A 20,659-nucleotide genomic window follows, 5' to 3' on the forward strand; every position below is an offset into this window, starting at 1 on the left:
AGAGACATGTAAATCGACATGTAATTCAGTCAGTATATGGAAGTCAATCAGTCAGTATTATCAAGACAGTTTATCGAAGTGAGTTTTATCAAAGTGTTTTATCGAAGAACATCAATACAAGAAGTGAAATACAACAAGTGCTTCATTACATCAATACATTCCACATCCAACCAAGACGTTGGGTTCCACAGAGCATTACTATATCATCACAAGGTAAATGTAACACGGTAAGACTTGACAAGCGTGATAATTTATTTTTATTATTTTTATGACTTCAAGTGCAAAAATAGCTCCCGACAGTCTTGGGTTGGAACTAAGAAAGAAAATTATTAGCGATTACGTAAGTGGAATGTCACAAAAAAGTATTTGTGATAATTATCGCGTGAAAAACTGGACCGTATCAAGACTATGTTCCAAATATCGTTCTACGGGGAAGTTGGCAGCAGATAACAAAGGTGGAAGACCGCGTTCCACCACTTCTAGAGAGGATTCTATGATCGTCAGATCCCTCAAGAAGGATCCCTGGATATCATCAGTTGAGATACAAAAGCAATTAGAGCTGCCTGTATCGGACCGAACAATCAGACGACGTGCTGTTGAAGCCGGATTGTTTTCTCGACGCCCTGCAAGGAAACCGCTGATTTCACTAAAAAACCAGAGGAAAAGACTCCTGTGTGCTACATCTCATATTGACTGGAATGTGCAGAAATGGCAAACTGTCCTGTTCAGTGATGAATTGAAGTTCAACATCATTGGGAGCGATGGCATTTGCCATGTACGTCGACCGGCCGGAAAACGCCTCGATTTACGCTACTGCCATAAGACCGTGAGGCATGGTGGAGGCAGTGTTATGGGCTGGGGATGTTTTTCTGCTAACAGTCTAGGTCCAATACATCGAAACAATGGAATAATGGACTGCTTTATGTGTAAAAATATCCTGAAAGATGTTATGTTACCTCATGCTGAATGGAATATGCCACTAAAATGGGTTTTTCAGCAAGACAACGATCCGAAACACACTGCAAAAGTAGTCAAGCAGTGGTTTCAAGACAACCACCTATCAGTGATGGATTGGCCGCCTCAATCTCCGGATCTCAATCATATCGAGAACCTGTGGGAGATCGTCAACCGCAGAATTAATCGTGAAGGTGTTCGTAATAAGGATCAACTGTTTGAACAAATCCAAAAGGCCTGGGCAGCGATTCCACAAAGTTTCATTGATCACCTGATCGAATCTATGCCTCGAAGATGCAAGGATGTGATCGACAACAAAGGATTTGCCACAAAATATTGATAGCGAATTACAGCTTGGTCAACATTTTGTCGAGTTGCACTTGTTTTGTCGAGAAGGAAATCAACTTTTTTTAATACTTTTGATTAGTTTATTAATTTTCGTGTAGAAATAATGAACTTTGCGATGAATAAAACTTGAAGAACTTTGTCTCTACACAGTTACATAGTTATTTCTCTAAATTGAAAAAATGCAGCACTTTTATATAAAGAAACTAAATTAGCATTATTTGGTTGCACTCGTTTTTTTCCTATACTGTATATATATATATATATATATATATATATATATATATATATATATATATATATATATATATATATATATATATATATATATATATATATATATATATATATATATATATATATATGTATATATATATATATATATATATATATATATATATATATATATATATATATATATATATATATATATATATATATATATATATTCATATATATATTATATATATATATATATATTCATATATATATATATATATATATATATATATATATATATATATATGTATATATATATATATATATATATATATATATATATATATATATTTTGTGTGTTTTTTATTTTTTAATTTTTTTGTATTTTTAATTTTATACATTTTTTTGTTTTTTGTTTTTGTATTTTTGAGCCGTTGTGCGGAAAGAAATCGGGAATATGGAAAAAGGTTTTAGAAAGAGTTGATTAAGATTAAATAAGTATATTTAGTAAAGAAAGATTTTTTAAGTAAAATAAAAAAAATACAGGACTTTTACACAAACATCACGTTGCGAAATCTACAGAAAACATGCAAATAGTAAATTATAAATCATAAAGTGACAGGACAGTAGGCAAAGATATGAAGGTTTTCCTCAATTTTACCACAAGTTTTGCATTTGTTATTTTTAACGATCTGTTGCCTTGTGCTTTTGGCTAGCAAGGCTGCAGAAGGTAGACTGTTGTGTAGAAAGCGAAAGAGGATATTTTGTGTCGGTCCGCATGCGTGGGAAGTTAAGTTTTTTTTTCCAAATTTGGGTCCACGGCATTGTTGTTTTTGTTGAACTGTTCCAGAAAAGTTCTGCTGGCACGACTGTCTTTTTGTATTTTGTCACTTCTAAGTAAAAATTTTTTGTTGATTTTAGGAGGATGTTAAACAGGAACCCGTTTTTGCCTAATATTTCAATTGTTGTTTTGTAGTAATGAGACGTTTTGTTGCCCCAGTGTTTCGGAAAAGTCTTTTGCCTTAAAAAATTTTAGCTTTGGTTTTGGTTTTCTCGACGTTGATCCACTATATATAACCCAAAGTTATTCTAATGTATATGGAACCACGTTAATACAATCCATATAGTTGTGTTTTAAATATTGGATTAACGTTAATCTATAAACATTGGATCAATATGGGGTTATAGACATTTGATCAACGTTTCTCCCTACACATTGGATCAACGTTGGGTTTAGATCGGAAAAAACAACGAACTTTTGCGATATTTTTACATATGTTGGACCAATGTAACTTTCCTAACTATTTTAATCACGTTGTTATTAAGGTTTTTGTTAAGATGAATATAGTAAAAATAACATTGGATCAACGTTGTATATGCATTGGAGAAAACAGCCAATGTTCGCAATGTATTTTCATACGTTGGTCCAATCTAAGTGTGCTAGCTGGGTTTCCAAAAAGTTCTTTATAAGGAGTGGGTTGGGAGGAGGGGGGTAGGGTGTGACAGGTCTGTCTTTTGCCATTTAAGAGTTAGAAAAAACATATTGCTAACGAAGATTCTAACAAAAAAAAAGATCCTCGTTAGCTATTATTTGCCGACTCCTGTATTCAAATTTGCCAACTTATTTTTGAATGTAACTTTTGTTGGGGGAGGGGAGGGGGTTAGACATCCTCCGACACCCTCCTCGAGACGGCCCTTATGATGATGGTAATGATGATGATAATGTTTATTGATGAATGTGCTGAAAGAAAAGTTAAATTTAATAAAGCTAAAGTAAAAATTAAATTTTCTCGTAAATTTACATCTAGATTCATGAAGAAAAATGCGAATGTGTACCTCTTTGTTGTGTAAATCAATGTGGTATAGAAGTTTTGCGTAAAGAGGTTTGATTTAAAATCTAAATAGCTGTATAATATAAAATGTATACTTTTTTACCCAAGTAAACACTTGACACGTCAAAAACGTCTAAACAACGTTTATTTGACGTCTAGACATCTTTAATACGTCTTTTTAAACATCATGTGTTTACTGGAACATTAAACATACTTGGGTAAAAACTTTATCTCTAAAACTTTTCATAGATGTCTTCCCATATTACTGATAGTTGCGCTAATACCATTATTCCATGTCAATATTTGAATATTGGATGCAATTTTAAGGTAAGAAAATAAGTTTTGAAAAACTAAAAGTTTTTATACTTTGAAAATTGAAATTGTATAAATTTCTTAAATAATAATAAGTGAGAAATCAGGTATATATCATGCTATATATGATCAGTATATCAATCAGTTATATATCATCTATATACATATTGATCCCTAACTACAACATTTTTTAAAAAAATCAAAGTGATCAATAAGTTAAATTTTTCATTGAAAATTCGTTGTTCAAAAACTTTTTAAATTTCCAGTAATTAAGTTTTCAGAATGTATGTACAGTCAACTAACTTTAACACATCCCTTGATAGAAAATTTTAATTATACATTGATAAAATTTCTGGGAAAGCAGGGTTTTTTTTAAAAATTTTTTAGCTAATGCAAGTTTTGGAAACTTTACACCTACTTTACTAATAAACAATTTGTTTTTACTCATTATTTTAACTTGAAATTAAAAAATTAAAAATTAAAAATATGATAAAATCACTCACAATGAAAAAAAACTTCACTTGTTCCAAAGGATTAGCTGGTCAAAGACAAAGTGAACACAAACAGTGCTTCCTTGCATAAAAAAAGTTAAAAATATACTATCAAAAAAGATTGTTAGTCAAAGCAAAAATATTTGAACATTATGTAAATGAACATGATCTATCGCTATAAAAATCAGTGGCGCAGTGGTTTGAGTTCTGGCTCAGAACCAGTGTAGAAAGTACTTCACGAAGTAAAACCATTGTAGGTCTTGAATTGTTGAAATGTACTTGACATGCTGAACAATCGTTGAAATGTACTTGACATGCTACCCATTGTAATGCTTTTTGCTAATCTTCGGTTCAATCAAACTGAAAAATCGTTGAAATGTACTTGGCATGCTACCCATTGTAATGTTTTTTGCTATTCTTCGGTTAAAGACAACTGCGAACTCCAGTATTTACAACTGTTTTATTACACCGAAAAACAAGAACGTGGTTTCAACCTCCGGGCAAATACTTTCATCAAAGGCTACACTTTTTTCAGAAACTGGTGTATCATAACTCCTCTATAAATGTTCTTTAATAGTATTTATTAACCTTCTTTTCTGTTGAAATTATTTTATCATGTTGGTCGTTAAAGGAAAGACCTGTTAAATGATTATTATCAATTTTCGAACTCTCAACTTTCTGCTCCTTCCATGGTTTGATACCTCTCCCTAGCAAATTTGTTATTACCAATCAACAAAAATGTATTTAACTCAGTGAAATAGCTTACGTTAAGCATAGCAGTGATTTAGAGCGATACTCCAAATCTTTGGGTTATTGAGGTCTTTGTAAGTTTTTTTTGCATTTGCAAATGAATAAAGTCAACTATCAGTGTTTATATTTGTAATCACCAGGTTTTATTTTCTCATCCTCAATAATTGTCTCATAATATTTTAAAAACCATAATATTGATGAAGATACCATCAGGCTGCAATGAGCTAAACGCAGTAGATTTAGAACTAATAAAGGAATTATTTTGTATTTTTTTAGCACGTACTTGAAGACTTATGATTTTTTGCAAATCGAGAGATCCAATGCACGTTAGGCAATTGTTTTAACACGAACATGAGCAGTTAACACGATAAATTAACACGAACATCAGCAGTTCTGTCATGATTATATTTCATTCATTATGGTGCTACCCCTCTGTGTGAGGTTGTGATAGTGTTACTCAGTGTGGCTTGCACCTGCTCACCCCTATAGTGATACCACTGTTACAGAGACATTTTAAGACAACATGAGAATGTTTTTGTTAATGGCCAGGATTGGTCAGCTTTAGACTTTGATGCAGAAAAAAATTTATGAAATCAATAAAAACGTTTGACAAATGTTACACCAAAAAAATGATCAATTTGAACGATCAGGAATTAGTACTATGTTGCCATCACACTGAGCTAACCTCGCATTGCCTACTTAATAATGTGAATAAATAGGATACTTTTTAACTAAGTGTCCGAGTGTTTAACTATGTGAAAAATGTTTTAAAAAATATGTTTTTTGTCTGCTAAATACTGTCGGTGTAGATAACACAATACGCAAACTTTATGAGACACTTCTGCAAGATTTTAGAGTAGATAATCCACTGTCTAGTAAAGCCGATTAATTTAAAATGTTAGTTTTAAACTTTAACATTGAATGCAAAATAAAAAAATAATTGCTAATTGTTTCACATTTAACTCTCCGCAATAAATTTATATTCACAATTGTGAACTTTGAAACATAGTAGTTTACATTGCTTTAACATAAAATTGTTTTTATTTACATTATCATTAAAATATAGTTACCAAAACATAAAATATACAGAGTTATACAATATGTTGAATAAAATTATTTAATAAAATATATTTAGGTCTTATAAAGTTTATAAACTTTCCAAAATATCTTTATAAAATGGTTTTTCCAAACTTTGCTAATAAGCTGTAATTGGATATAAAGTATTTTGAAAAAAACTGCTAATTTATAAACAAAAACTATTTATGTTTTTATTTACCTATATTTTAACTTTTAACATTACCTTGTATACCTTATGCATATATAAATTAAGCAACAATAGTTTTTCCAAATATATGAGCCTACATTGTGTAGCGACAAAAGTCAATTATCTCAAAAATGGATATACCGCATTTGAAAATACGCTCTTCATATCATGTCTAGAAAAAAAGATTCTTTTGTTTCCAGACTTAATACCCTTATAGTTCTTTTGATATAAATGAATTTTGAAAAAATATAAATCAAAACCATAAGAAGTTGAAATAAAAGCATCTGAATGCATTACACGCTGCTTTACAAAATAAATGGTGATGACACAAACAAAATGTGAAAAAAAACCCTTCCTACTTACAGCGTTTACTAATATTTATTTCGTTAGAAGCATCCAAGCCAAATGTATTAGTGATTCAAAAATTAGGCAGTCTAATGTAGTAATAATAAAGCAATCAAAAGTTATACATTTTCTTGGTGTTTTCATTGGTGAAAATCTTAAAAGGAAAAATCATATCGATACTTTATGCCACAAAGTTTTAAAAAATATTGAAGTATTGTATAGAGTAAGAAATTTTCTATATAGACATGCATTAATTCAACCTTCTTTACTCGTTCATTCAATACAACGTAAACTATGCAAATATTGAATGAGGTAGTACTAAAAAAAAAAATTAGATCCTCTTTTTCGGCAACAGAAGCATCTAGCAAGATTAATAAACTTTAAAGACCGTTAAACTCATGCCAGACCTCTTTTATTGGAAGTGAATTTTTTTAATATATATCAACTAAATATTTTTAATGTTTTTTACTTTATGTGCAATGTAAAATAAACTTTATGCCTATATCCTTTCCGAATTTATATGCAAGGAAACCAAAAAACAAGTATGACCTAAGAAATTACAATCTTGTTCATAAACATTACTTGCATATAAATTTTGGAAGATCTCTTATGTCATATTACGGAGCTTTTCTTTGTTGTTGGAACTTTCTTTTATTTAAAAATAAATTTAGGAAAGTTATTTTCTTAATTGATAACATATTTAAGTTTTTTTGAGCTTGACCCTTTTTTTTTATAAGGGTCAAATATATAAATTATATTTATATATTTGACCCTGATCCGTATTGTGTGGTTCCTTAATGTGATCATAGAATTATTAGGTTGTTTATTTAATATTTAGGGGTGTCCTGGATAAACTATCCGGCCGGATATCCGGGCTGGATAGTTTTATTGTTCGGTATTCGTTATTCGGCCGGATAATAACTTTATCCGGTGGTTTATATACCGAATATTTCATGTTAATATCATTTGAAAATTGAAAGAAACCTAGAAATGATATATTTTTAAATAATCTAATGTTAATGGTTTCCTTTTAATATTGTTATTATTGTGGGAAAGTGGTTCACAACAGGCCCCAAAGGTGAGATAGACTCCTATCAAATCTCTTGCTTAGACATTAATTATTACAAATTTGACTTTGGAATATTGTTCAGCTGACCACAAACATTTAATTAAACCATCCGAAAGATATTAATTTTATCAACAGAATAATAAATTTCTAAAGCTTCGTTATATTTTCCTATAGCGCTAAGACAGTTTGCGATATTATTTTTTGTTCTCATTGTATCTAGATGGTTGATACCTAAAATTTCAGTTCGTATTTTATCAACAGAATAATAAATTTCTAAAAGCTTCGTTATATTTTCCCATAATGCTCAAACTGTTTGCGATATTATGTTTTGTTCCCATTGTATCTGGATGGTTGATACGTAAAATTTCAGTTCGTATTTTATCAACAGAATAATAAATTTCTAAAGCTTCGTTATATTTTCCTATAGCGCTCAAACTGTTTGCGATATTATGTTTTGTTCCCATTGTATCTGGATGGTTGATACCTAAAGTTTCAGTTATTATTTTATCAACAGAATAATAAATTTCTAAAGCTTCGTTATATTTTTCCATAGCGCTCAAACAGTTTGCGATATTATTTTTTGTTGACATTGTATCTGGATGGTTAATACCTAAAATTTCAGTTTGTATTTTATCAACGGAATAATAAATTTTTAAAGCTTCGTTATATTTTCCCATAGCGTTCAAACAGCTTGCGATATTATTTTTTGTTGACATTGTATCTGGATGGTTGATACCTAAAATTTGAGTTTCTATTTTATCAACAGAATAATAAATTTCTAAAGCTTCGTTAATATTTCCCATTCTGTTCAAACAGCTTGCGATATTTTGTTTTGTAGTCATTGTATCTGAATGATTGATACCTAAATATTCAGTTTGTATTTTATCAACAGAATAATATATTTCTAAAGCTTCGTTATATTTTCCCATAGCGTTCAAACAGTTTGCGATATTATGTTTTGTTCCCATTGTATCTGGATGGTTGATACCTAAAATTTCAGTTTGTATTTTATCAACAGAATAATAAATTTCTAAAGCTTCGTTATATTTTCCCATAGCGTTCAAACAGTTTGCGATATTATGTTTTGTTCCCATTGTATCTGGATGGTTGATACCTAAAATTTCAGTTTGTATTTTATCAACAGAATAATGAATTTCTAAGGCTTCGTTGTATTTTCCCATAACGCTCAAACTGTTTGCGATATTATTTTTTGTTGACATTGTATCTGGATGGTTGATACCTAAAATTTCAGTTTCTATTTTATTAACGGAATAATAAATTTCTAAAGCTTCGTTATATTTTCCCATTTTGTTCAAACAGATTGCGATATTATGTTTTGTATCAAGCGTAAATTTATTATTTTTGCCATAAGTTTTTGTATTAAAATTTTGAATACTTTTTAATATTTGGATTGCTTCTTCAAATAAACCTTTTGATACTAATAATTTTTTTATAGATGGTCGTCATATTATGGAATGTTTTTGAAATTTTTTATTCCGTTAGTGCGAAACAAACAGATAAAATGGAAAACAAGATAGTTTCCGTAATCCATGTGATCTTTTACTTCATTCAATTCAAATATAAATAAGTTTTCAATTAAACTAAGATACGTATTTGTAGTTGAATTTCTATTTTGAAAACATCTACAAGTCAGCTGTGTCAGTTCGTGCATTGAATATTTGTTATCATCAAAGTTTAGTAAAGAATAACTCATTAGTAACCCAACGGCTTCATCTATTACATATTCTTCGTTTATTTCTATTTGTTTTGAAATTTGGATTATAAACTGTTTACTTATGTTTTGATAGTCGCAATGAGATAAACAGTTTAATATTTGAAATGGAAAAGGTTTACTTTTTTCTAATTTTATTAAAACCAAGTTAATTGCTTTTATTGCAGACTTTGGTTCTTCTTCGGTTGGAAAGTTGTTGTCTAATCTTTCTGGTTTCGATCTATATCGATCTATGTATTTTTCTATCGAAATTCTATGAATATTTATATATTTTATTGCCTGAGTAATAGCGAACGGATGATAACCAAGTTCTTTAGTTAGATTTATTATATTTTCATCGGCGTTTTCTTTAATATTATTTTTTACATAAGCGAATGCTTCTTCTGAAGTAAAAACATTAACTAGCATTTTGTTTACGTTGTTTGACCACGCTCTCCATTGGGAGGTAATCAACGTAAATGAAGCCGGTTTTTAACACTTTCATCGTCGACATTGTCAAAAATGTACAAAGTTTTTTTATTTTTATAATGGTTGTGGCTTTTTTCAACAATCACTTCTATATTCAAATAATCACCTTTCGAATCATGAACTTCGAATCCTAATATTTGACATTGGTTTCTCATTGAGGTTTGTAACTTTCCAAATGCTGCGTCTATCCAAACAAAGTTTTTGTAGAAGTTAGAATAAATTTCGCAATACTTTCTTGCAATATGTGACTTCCCAACACCGGACATTCCATATAATATTAAAGTTGACTTGTTTGCTCCATGTAAAAAACGTCGAATTTCACGAAGTAGTTTTTCGCGTGAAAATAAATTTTCTGAAAACGGTTGAACTTCTAAAAATGAACGCATGGTTCGTTTATAAAAAACTTATTCTCTCAAAATAAATTTAGTATCATTTGGTCATTTCAGTAAAAAGTTTTAACTTTTTACTAAATTTTTTCCAATTTTTTCAAACGTGACGCGATATTTATTAGCGTATTAAGTGCAGTTTTAAAAAGTTTTAATATAAAAAAATTATAAAATTATACTACTTTTAAAAATGTTTTTGAAAAAAGTCTTATGTTACAGTATTTTTATATATTAAGAGAACGTTTTTGTAAACAAAACATAACATACTTTGTAAACTTAACAATTTGAAAAACCTCGAGTAATTACTATGGAGAATACAACCATAAGAACGATGTTTTTTTTTTAATTCAAATTATACTAAATTTAAATTTTAACTGAGTTTTGGAGTTTAAAATTCATAAAAAAACGCATTTTTTAAAGCTTGTGCTCTACCAACCCGTAATGCAAATGTTTGGACTTTCTATTTCTATTTCTATTTTATGTTTGCTTGTTTATTTTATTTTCGAATTCTAAAATTTCGTACAAATTAGGTAAATAATAAATGTAATATATATTTTTGAATTAATTTAAGGAAAACTTACCAAAGTAGTAGTAGATTTAATTTTTAGGTTGAAAGATTGCTTGCGCAGGTTATGATAAATAACCTAAAAGCTATAGTCAATATTTCTATAAAACTGCTGCTAGAATACTCAAAAAAGGTTCTCGATTTACTTTCTGATTATTGTTTATAATCATTTGGAAAATGAAGTACAGATAGCTGATGCATTAGAATGATATCTATTAATTTCTTCTTTGAGACTCTAAATAAAGAACTTCGCAAATCTAAGTTGAACTATATATCCAACATATCGAGATAAATTTTTTTTTGATGAACCTATTACTTATAGTCATAAGTGATCACATACCCAACAAGCATTTTCCGTTTTTTCAATGTTAAAATTAGGTCAATATTTTGAAGCCATTTTATTTTAAGTTCTACATATTTTTCACGTCAAACCTCTGATGTTGATTAATTAACCTGATTTCAACCCAGGGCCGTGCACAGGATTTAGGGGCCCCGAGTATCATTCAATTTGGTCCCCCTTCTTCCCAAAAAAAAAAAAAGCCTGCTCAAATTTTTTGATTATTCTGCTGGTATGTAAGTATAATTAAGTAGTCCAGCTTTTGTGTCTTACAATGTTATTTTTCTTGCTTATTTTTAACAAACTCTTTAATAAGTAGTCCAGCTTTTGTGTCTTACAATGTTATTTTTTTTTCTTATTTTTAATAAACTCTTTAATCACATCATGAAGTTAATATTTTGAACTAATTGAGACCTATTGTTACTTAAAACAGCAAGATCATTGGTTCGTTCTTTCGCAAAAAGTTCTTGAAGAGCTTCAATTTTTTGAAAAGTTCCCCAGCCTTATTTCAGAAATTTCGTTTAAAAAGCCGAATGAGACAAGAGGTTTCTGTCCAAAGTTTACCGAATAAATTTGTTTCATATGAAGCAATTCTTAAGTCAGTTCATTTTCAGTCTCGTCACATGAATATTTCTGCAAAAAATGGGAGCAGGCACTCTTGATTTCTGGTTCAAACAGTTTTTAATATTCCCACAAAAAAAAAGAATTTAGCAAAAACTTCTTGAATGGCTACGAGCAGTGAGTCCACCAATCACAGAATCAAAAATGTGATATAAAACTAATCCTCAAAATGCTGCCTCCTCTCCTCATTCTGTCTCTGTTGATTCCGTAACATGTTTATCAATTCAATTAGCTCCCCAGCAAAACCTTTGCGCTTTACTTTTTGTTGAACATTTGAAGAAGCTCATTTATTTATAACCACATAATCACTGTTGCTCAAGTAAATTGCTCGGGGCCGGGGCACGAAGCAATTTGAAAACTTTGATAAAAAAAAATTGTCGTTAATTTTATCACTAGTTTTACACTCAAAAAACAATTCGTTAGAACAACGGATTGCTTTTTTCTGTTAAATTAACGAAGTAATTCGTAACCAAAAATCACAAAACCAACGGGGTAAAATTAACTATTTACGGATTCTTCAAAATTTCGTTAATTCATCGGATTAAATATTCAAACCCGTTGAAAATAACTAAACTTATTATTAAAAAGGGTTTCAATAAAAAATTATAAAGTGCTGCTTCTTTAGATTATATGTTTAAACCTTGTTTGTTTGTTTTAGATTTGTTAATATATTATAGTTCTTTATTTATAAAGGATATAGTTTTTAAAGGCGTTTTTTCAAATCACACTTAAGTCGTATATAAAACGTTTGTTGAAGTAAGTTTAATTTGCCATTTTTTAAAATAGCTTCACACATTTCGACTATATGTGAAGCTATTTAAATAAAGCGTAATTTAAATTGTGTTTATCCACTTGCTTTTTTTTTACTAAATTTTAGTAGAGAAAGCAATTAATAACTACAGTTTAAATTACACTCCGTGAGTTGTAATTTCGAAGGTTGTTAAACTTATTTTAAATTTTTGATAATAAACTTTATATTTTAAATTTTTGATATAAACTTTATATTTTAAATTTTTGATATAAACTTTATATTTTAAATTTTTGATATAAACTTTATATTTTAAATTTTTGATATAAACTTTATATTTTAAATTTTTGATATAAACTTTATATTTTAAATTTTTGATATAAACTTTATATTTTAAATTTTTGATATAAACTTTATATTTTAAATTTTTGATATAAACTTTATATTTTAAATTTTTGATATAAACTTTATATTTTAAATTTTTGATATAAACTTTATATTTTAAATTTTTGATATAAACTTTATATTTTAAATTTTTGATATAAACTTTATATTTTAAATTTTTGATATAAACTTTATATTTTAAATTTTTGATATAAACTTTATATTTTAAATTTTTGATATAAACTTTATATTTTAAATTTTTGATATAAACTTTATATTTTAAATTTTTGATATAAACTTTATATTTTAAATATTTTATATAAACTTTATACTTTAAATTTTTTATATAAACTTTATATTTTAAATTTTTGATATAAACTTTATATTTTAAATATTTTATATAAACTTTATATTTTAAATTTTTTATATAAACTTTATATAGAAAAGTTAAAATAAGTTTAACAACCTTCAAAATTACAAATAACGGAGTGTAACTTAAACTGTGTTTATCCATTTGCTTTATATGATAAACTAAGGGGTTAGTTGAACAATTGTTTCTATAATATAGCCTAGATGACTTGTATATATTCTTGCATATTCTTCTATTTTAAACGTGACATGTTGTAGTTTACAATATAAATTTAAATCAGTTGTAAAATTAAAAATATTAACATATCTTCTGATGGTTATCATTATTTAGGTTAGTTGCAGCTACGTTTACATAGAGCTAGATTTAGATATTAATTTTAGAACAGCGCGGCATGCAATATCACACTGAAAGTTTCATCAGTTGTAAAATAAATCAGTTGTAAAATGTTTACTTGCATTTTATTTGTGGGAACTTATTTATGCAAGTTAGAGCAAAGTTTATATATTGATTGTAATAATTTGTATATTTAAGTTTTATAATTTGCTATTTTTTTTTGTTGAAGTTGTTGATTTTGCCGTTTAAAAATGTTTACATTGCAAATACATTTATATAAACTATTGGCTGGAGCGAGAAGAAGACGTATTCAGCCTTATCGCCGAGCCCCATTTTAAAAAAATAATAGCAATAAATTCTACATTACCGTAACGTAAAAATATATATAAAATAATAAATAGAAACGAAAACCGAAAACAACTAATATAATTAGAAATAATTAGAAATATATTTTTTAAAGAAGTGTTGAAAACAATTGCTAAAATGGTTGATAAATATATTAATAAAAAATAAAAAAGTCAAAAAAAATAAAATTACTTGAGAATAAGAGACAACAAGAAATGAAATTTTATAATTAATATAATCACTAGATAAATTATTAACATCATTAGTGATATTTTATATATAAATTTTTTTTATTTTAAATATTTTGTATTAATTTATATTAATCACTGATACAATTAAATCTATTTTTTATACGATTGTTTTTAGTTTAAAATAAACATTTAAAGTTGGATATATCCATGAATAATAATAATCGTTTTAATTCGTCCTTAAATCGCTCTAATGTAGTCTGTTTATTGTTAACAATATCTAGAAACTTTTTCCACAGATTAGGTCCGCAGTATTTAATTAAATAAGAAGTTAGTTTTAATTTGTATTCTGGAACAATAAAATTGTTATCTGAAAACTTTGTTGAGTCTTTATGGTTAATTTTATTTAAATAAGATTGAAATATTTTTGGAGATAATCCAGTTTTTGTTTTAAACATAAATAAAACTTGGTGTAAATTAAGTTTATACACATTTAAAACACCGAGCACACGTAGAAGAGGTTCGCAAGGAAAACTTCTGTCGGCTCCAAATACTATTATGCACGCATATTTTGGTTTGTTGCAGAGTTTCTTTAGCTTTGTATGGTTAGTACAACCCCACACAATATTACAATAAGAAAAATAACTATATTAAAGGCAAAATACAATTTTTTCGGGGATGATATGTGTAGAAATAGATTTAGCCCTAAACATCATTGCGATATTTTTTGAGATTTTTTTTTCAATACTATTTATATGTGAATACCACTGTAAATTTTCATCCAATTTTACTCCTAAAAAATTTATGAATGATTCTCTTTTAATAAAAGTGTTATTAATTTTAATATTCTTGTAATTTAAGAGGAATATTTTCAGATTTACTTTATGAAAAAGTATATATTTTATTTTATCCGCATAAGTGAAGTTTATTACTTTCAAACCGCTTACTAACTTTACATAGTTGTTCGTTAACTATTTTAAAAAGTAATTTAACATCTCGTAATGAAAAAAAAGATTAGAATCATCAGCAAACAAAATTAGGTCTAAAAGATTTGTTGATAAGTATAAGTCGTTTATGTACAACAGGAATAACAGGGTTCCTAAGATAGATCCCTGAGGAAACCCGCAAGTTATGGAGTACGGAATTGCATTTGTTTGATCATAGTATGAAAATTGCTTTCTGTTTGTCAGATAATCTTTGAACCAAAGTAAGTTTTTATTTTTCACTCTGTAGTTTTCGAGTTTTGTTATTAGAATATAGTGATTTACGGTATCAAAAGCTTTGGACAGATCAATGAAAACTCCTAATGTAAAACAGTCATTATCTAAGGCGTTAGATATTTGAATGGAAATTTCATTTATTGCGTATTCAGTAGAATATTTATTTTTAAAGCCAAATTGTTTGCAATACAACATATTATTCTCAGTTAGATGATTATAAAGTCTGTGATACATTATTCTCTCTAGCAATTTTGAGAAACATGGTAATATTGATATAGGCCTGTAATTTAAAATATTTGACTTATCTCCAGATTTAAAAATTGGTTTAATACGGGCGATTTTTAACTTATCAGGAACAATAATTGACTTTAATGAGAGATTGAAAATGTAAAATAAAGAAGGTTCAATGACGTCAAATACTGATTTTACAATACCGACACTAATTTTATCAAAACCTTCACTTTTTTTACTTTCGAGACTGCTAAAAGCAGTTCTCAACTCACTCAGTTTTAAATCAGTTTCATCCATAAATTTATCATAAGTTTTTAAGTATGAATGGAATGGAATTATTAGGAGTTTTAGAGGCCAAATTTGGGCCAATATTAACAAAGTAGTTGTTTAATTCTTCAGCTATAATTGGATTTTTCATAAACTAACTTTCCATTAATTAAAAGATTTTTTGGCAGCGTCCTTTTTTTGTAATTAATTTAACCAGTTAAGCCCTTAATTACATTCCACATATTTTTTGGTTTTTTCAAATATATTTTTATAATTTTTTTTTGAGGATTCTAGTAAACTTTTAAACATCCAGGTAGTTTGGAGCGACTTATTATTTATATTTTTTTATTTCTGGAAACGCTAATTCATATTGTTTGCAAAATTGATGAAGAAACAATTCATATGCATTATTATCATCATTTGATTGCAATACTAGATCCCAATCAACGCAATTTTTTTATAATCCACCTTAATTCGGCAACAAATCAATGAAAAGGAGTCTTCATTGATCTGTTGCCGAATTAAGGTGGATTTTGTGGAAATACTGTTTCTTAAAAGGTTATTTGTAGCTAAGAATGTAGGAAAATAATCTGAAATACAGGTTGTATTATACCTGTGTAAAGAGGGTTATTATTAAAGTTGTTAGTTATGATGTTATCGAGAAGAGTAGAAGACCTATTTGTTATTCTTGTAGATTTGTTTATTGTTGGGATAAGGTTATTTTGTAGAAGAGTTTATAAAATTCTGAGCAATAATATTTGAGGCATACTTAATCAGGTTGATGTTAAAATTTCCGACCATATAAATATGTTTTTTTTATTTACAAGTTTGTTTCGAAATGTTTTAAGATGAGTATTAAATTTTTTTAAGTTTCCAGATGGCGGTCTATAAGTAGTATTTATAATTGTGTTTCTTTCTGCATTATTTACTAATTCAATCCACAAAGACTCACTATCTGTTTCATTGATGCAGAGATCGTTACGTAAGACAAAATTTATTGAATTATGGGTATAAATAAACACGCCCCCACCTGCATTTACTTCACGTGCTTGATGAATTGATGTGTAATTAATTAGTTCAAATTCATAATTTGTTTCACCGCATTTACACCAAGTTTTCTGTCAGACAGATAATTTTAGAACCGTGTTTGATTGTATCCAATAATATTTTTAAATTTTCAAAGTTTTTATTTAAACTTCGAATATTGATATTTAAAATTGAAAAAGTGTTTTTAGTTTTTCATAGATATTGTGATGATTCAGAATCTGAATAGTATTGACTTTCTAGCATTTTGTGACTAAAATAATTTAAATCAGTGCCGTTATCATCGATGATGTCATTTTCATTTGAAGATTTAAATATGAAAATATTCTCCATTTTTAAAAACAGTTTAAATCGAATATGTATAGAAATAATGAAAATAAAATAATAAAATAAAATTAATGACAAATATTATAAAACTTTTTGCTTCTTTTTTTGCATCCCAATCGCGAATTATCAATTTATCGTAAGATATGAAGGCAAACTTACCAGCCGGTCATTCGATTTTCATTTTTCCCTTAAATATTTCCAGATTTGTGTCGCTTCCAACAAAAAAGTCTTCGTTTATATAAACATTTTTCTCTTTTAGTTTACTCGACTTCCTCAAAATTTCGAATTTATCTTTATAATCTGAAGGTTTTATAACTATTGTTCTTGGCTTTTTAAATTCTTTGCTGCCAGTTCTATGGGCCCGTTCAATTTCACATTATCAACAGATCATATATCTTCAAAATTTTTTTACCTTTATTTCGTTTTCCTCCCAGCTTTCACCTTCATTTTCATCAATTCCATCTACTCTTAAATTATTACGTCTCGACCGATCTTCTATATCCCTTAATTTTTTTTGTATGCTTTTATGTTTATATATATAAAATAAATATAAACAAATTTAGCTTTAACAAATTCGTTTGAAAAAAAAAAAAGTCCGCTCGCGATGATAATAAAACGGCAAATGATAATAAAACGGTATATGACACGTGTCATGGTATATCACACTGTAAGTTTAAATTAGTTTTACTGTTTTTTTTTATTTGCAATTTTTTTATGTTAGTTACAAATAAGTTTATATATTTCTTGTTTATATTTGTATCCTCGCAGTCGGAAAGTCACGCGGTTGAGCAAAATATAATAATAATAATAAAAATAGTATATATATATATATATATATATATATATATATATATATATATATATATATATATATATATATATATATATTATATATATATATACATATTATTATTATTATTATATATATATTACTAGTCGTTTCGCTCGGTTGAGAGAATTTTTTATTTTATAATTAACTGTAGGGTGTAAAAACAGCAAAAATTATTTCAAATCTTTTTCTTTTAATACGAGGTGGCCCTAGGTAAGCACATTTTTATTGTATGTATAGCTCAGGTCTGGATTAATAAAATGGTCTATTCTAAGCCTGTATATATGCAGAACTTTGCGCAATGTGGTATGCGTGGTAAATTGTGTGATTTATTTGCACAATCAAAACAAAATAATTATAAGATGCTATATTATGTTATAACATGCATGATAACGGATTGCACATCATTGATTTTAAGGCTTCACCTTCATCTTGAAGGTGATCAGTTTACTTTGCTTATAACTGTGACACACAGTAAAAAATCTTTTGAGAATTCCTTCGTGCGGAATTCATCTCTAAGAAAGTAATAGTTTTGATTGTGCAAATAAAACATACAAAACATTAATAGCTGTTCAAAAGTAACTGTTTTGTAGCATTAATTACTATCACGAAATTAATACTTTTTAAAAATAAATTTCTTAGTAATTGAAAAATAAAATAAAAGTATTTCCAAAAAAGTTTAATTAAAAAAAATATTATAGTTATTTAACTATTATGCTTTAATTTTTTCCCTAAATAATATAAAATTCTGTACTCAAATAGAGTACTGAATGTTCTAAAAGAAAAGAGAAAATAATAATTTAGTAAAAACACTTATCAAGATATCTTCTACGGTCTGTTTCCTTTCAACAGGTTTAGCAGCTTCCTGATGAACATGCTAATGGGGAAACCGACTGTTGAAGATGTTTAGATAAATGTTTTTACTTATCTAAGTATTAGGATCTGAAAGACAATTATAAGATCTTGAGCTTTATAAATATAAAAATCCGAACCTTATAAAGTATAAGCAAACGAAATAATAAGAAGTATAGTATATTAAAATATAAATTACTAAAACCCTAGTTGTATAACAACTTTCATAATACTAGAAGTATCTGAGTATATATCGAATTAAAGAATTCTTTTTTTTTAAGGTTGAGTTTTAAAACGTAAAAGGTATTTAGATCAAAGTTCCGCAAAACAGTATTATTCCATAGATGGGGTCCACTTTAAGTATTGAATAATTGAATAATATATATTTGACTAAATGGCTCAAAATGGCAAAAAGTAATGTTTCTAATATCGTATTTGTTGTAATGTTTCAGGAATTATAAAAAAATGATAGGGGAAAGTTTTTTTTTGTATATATATATATACAACACACCATGTAAATCTGGGACTTAACGCTGAAAAAATATCCCATCAAAATCCTTTTAACAAATGATTGTGTATGTTATAAGGTTCTCATAACCACAAAAATTGAAATCAAAGTTTGAAATCCAACAGTGTTATCATATTACATTACCTAATTTTTAACTCATTTCAATACCTTTTTTTCATTTCTTCTGAGCATGAAAAACAAAGTCGATGACCACACAGTGTTAAAACAGGTTCACGAAGAGCCATTTTACACACAGGGCATTCATAATCGTCTAAAAGTTCATGTACAAAATGCGCATTGTATCCACCGCACTTTTCCGGATCCAAGCTCTCCATTTAGATTTCTTTGCTTTTAAAAAACATAAAAATGCTGTTAGTAAGAATAATTTTATCTATTTTTTTTTTTTAACTATAATATAATTTTATTTACATTTTTTTTAACTTTTATGATTTTTTTTTAAATAAAAATATATATTTTTAAACCTTATTTTTATGAAAGTAAAAATTAAAACTGTTCTATAAATATAAAAGTTTGCATTCTGACACTTTATTGCAAGTGTTTTATAAAGCGTCAAAAAAATTGTTTTATTATTTGTCATTGCGTACTGCGAATTTAAAGAAAAAGCAAATAAAAAACGATAAGTTTTTAAGTAACCAATGAAAAGTTTTTAAACTGCAAAATTTATTAAAAGCCATAATAAATAACAAATTTTTTGTTAACCAACAGTTGTTATTGTTATTTTATTTACAATAATATACTTTAAACATACAACAATAAGATGGTTGACAATTTTAAATTTGTCAAAATAAAAAAGGCAATAAGGCCGCAAATACTTCGATAAGATAAAAAGTTCTCCTGAATTGATCAACAATTGCATTGCTTTTATGATTTGGTACCCTAAATCTTAGCACGCCTGTCTATTCTCGGCACGCCTGTCTATTTTCGGATTTCGGATAACTAAAACAAAGCTGTTTTAGTTATCCGAAATCCGAAAATAGGATTTCGGATAACTAAAACAGCTCAGGAGAGGAGTTCTGCTTCTCCACGACAACGCGAGACCGCACACCGCTCGCGTGACTCAGGACAAGCTCCAAAGCCTTGGTTGGGAGAGTTTGCCTCATCCACCATACTCGCCAGACCTCTCCCCTACTGATTTCCATTTTTTCCTTTCCCTGGGAAATCATTTAAAAGGACAGCAGTTCCGAGACCAGGACGCGGTTGAAATGGAGTTGAAAGCTTTTATAGACTCAAAGGACCGAGAATTTTTTAGAAGTGGAATAAATAAGCTTGTTTTACGTTGGGAAAAGGTTTTAGATGCTAATA

General features: G+C 27.9%; 2 protein-coding genes across 2 annotated transcripts in view; one reads left to right on the forward strand and one right to left on the reverse strand.

Annotated features, from left to right (window-relative positions):
* The window catches only part of LOC136083420 (TNF receptor-associated factor 5-like), a 67,232-nt gene extending 59,522 nt beyond the window's left edge, over window positions 1-7,710 (forward strand). The window contains exons 6-7 of the mRNA XM_065802816.1: window positions 3,327-3,401; window positions 3,600-7,710. Coding sequence (XP_065658888.1) covers window positions 3,327-3,401; window positions 3,600-3,689 — 165 coding nt within the window. The 3' untranslated portion in view covers window positions 3,690-7,710. The remainder of the gene's footprint in view (window positions 1-3,326; window positions 3,402-3,599) is intronic.
* A 125-nt stretch (window positions 7,711-7,835) lies between these two features.
* LOC136083421 (uncharacterized) lies at window positions 7,836-9,721 on the reverse strand. Its single transcript, XM_065802817.1, has 4 exons — window positions 9,097-9,721; window positions 8,696-8,821; window positions 8,318-8,443; window positions 7,836-8,191 (listed from the first exon to the last, which is right to left on the reverse strand). Exons 1-4 carry the CDS (start codon window positions 9,719-9,721, stop codon window positions 7,836-7,838), a joined length of 1,233 nt encoding a protein of 410 aa, XP_065658889.1.
* Window positions 9,722-20,659: the final 10,938 nt, after the last annotated feature.

Source organism: Hydra vulgaris, chromosome 08 (genome assembly GCF_038396675.1).
Source record: "Hydra vulgaris chromosome 08, alternate assembly HydraT2T_AEP".
Taxonomy (NCBI): domain Eukaryota; kingdom Metazoa; phylum Cnidaria; class Hydrozoa; order Anthoathecata; family Hydridae; genus Hydra; species Hydra vulgaris.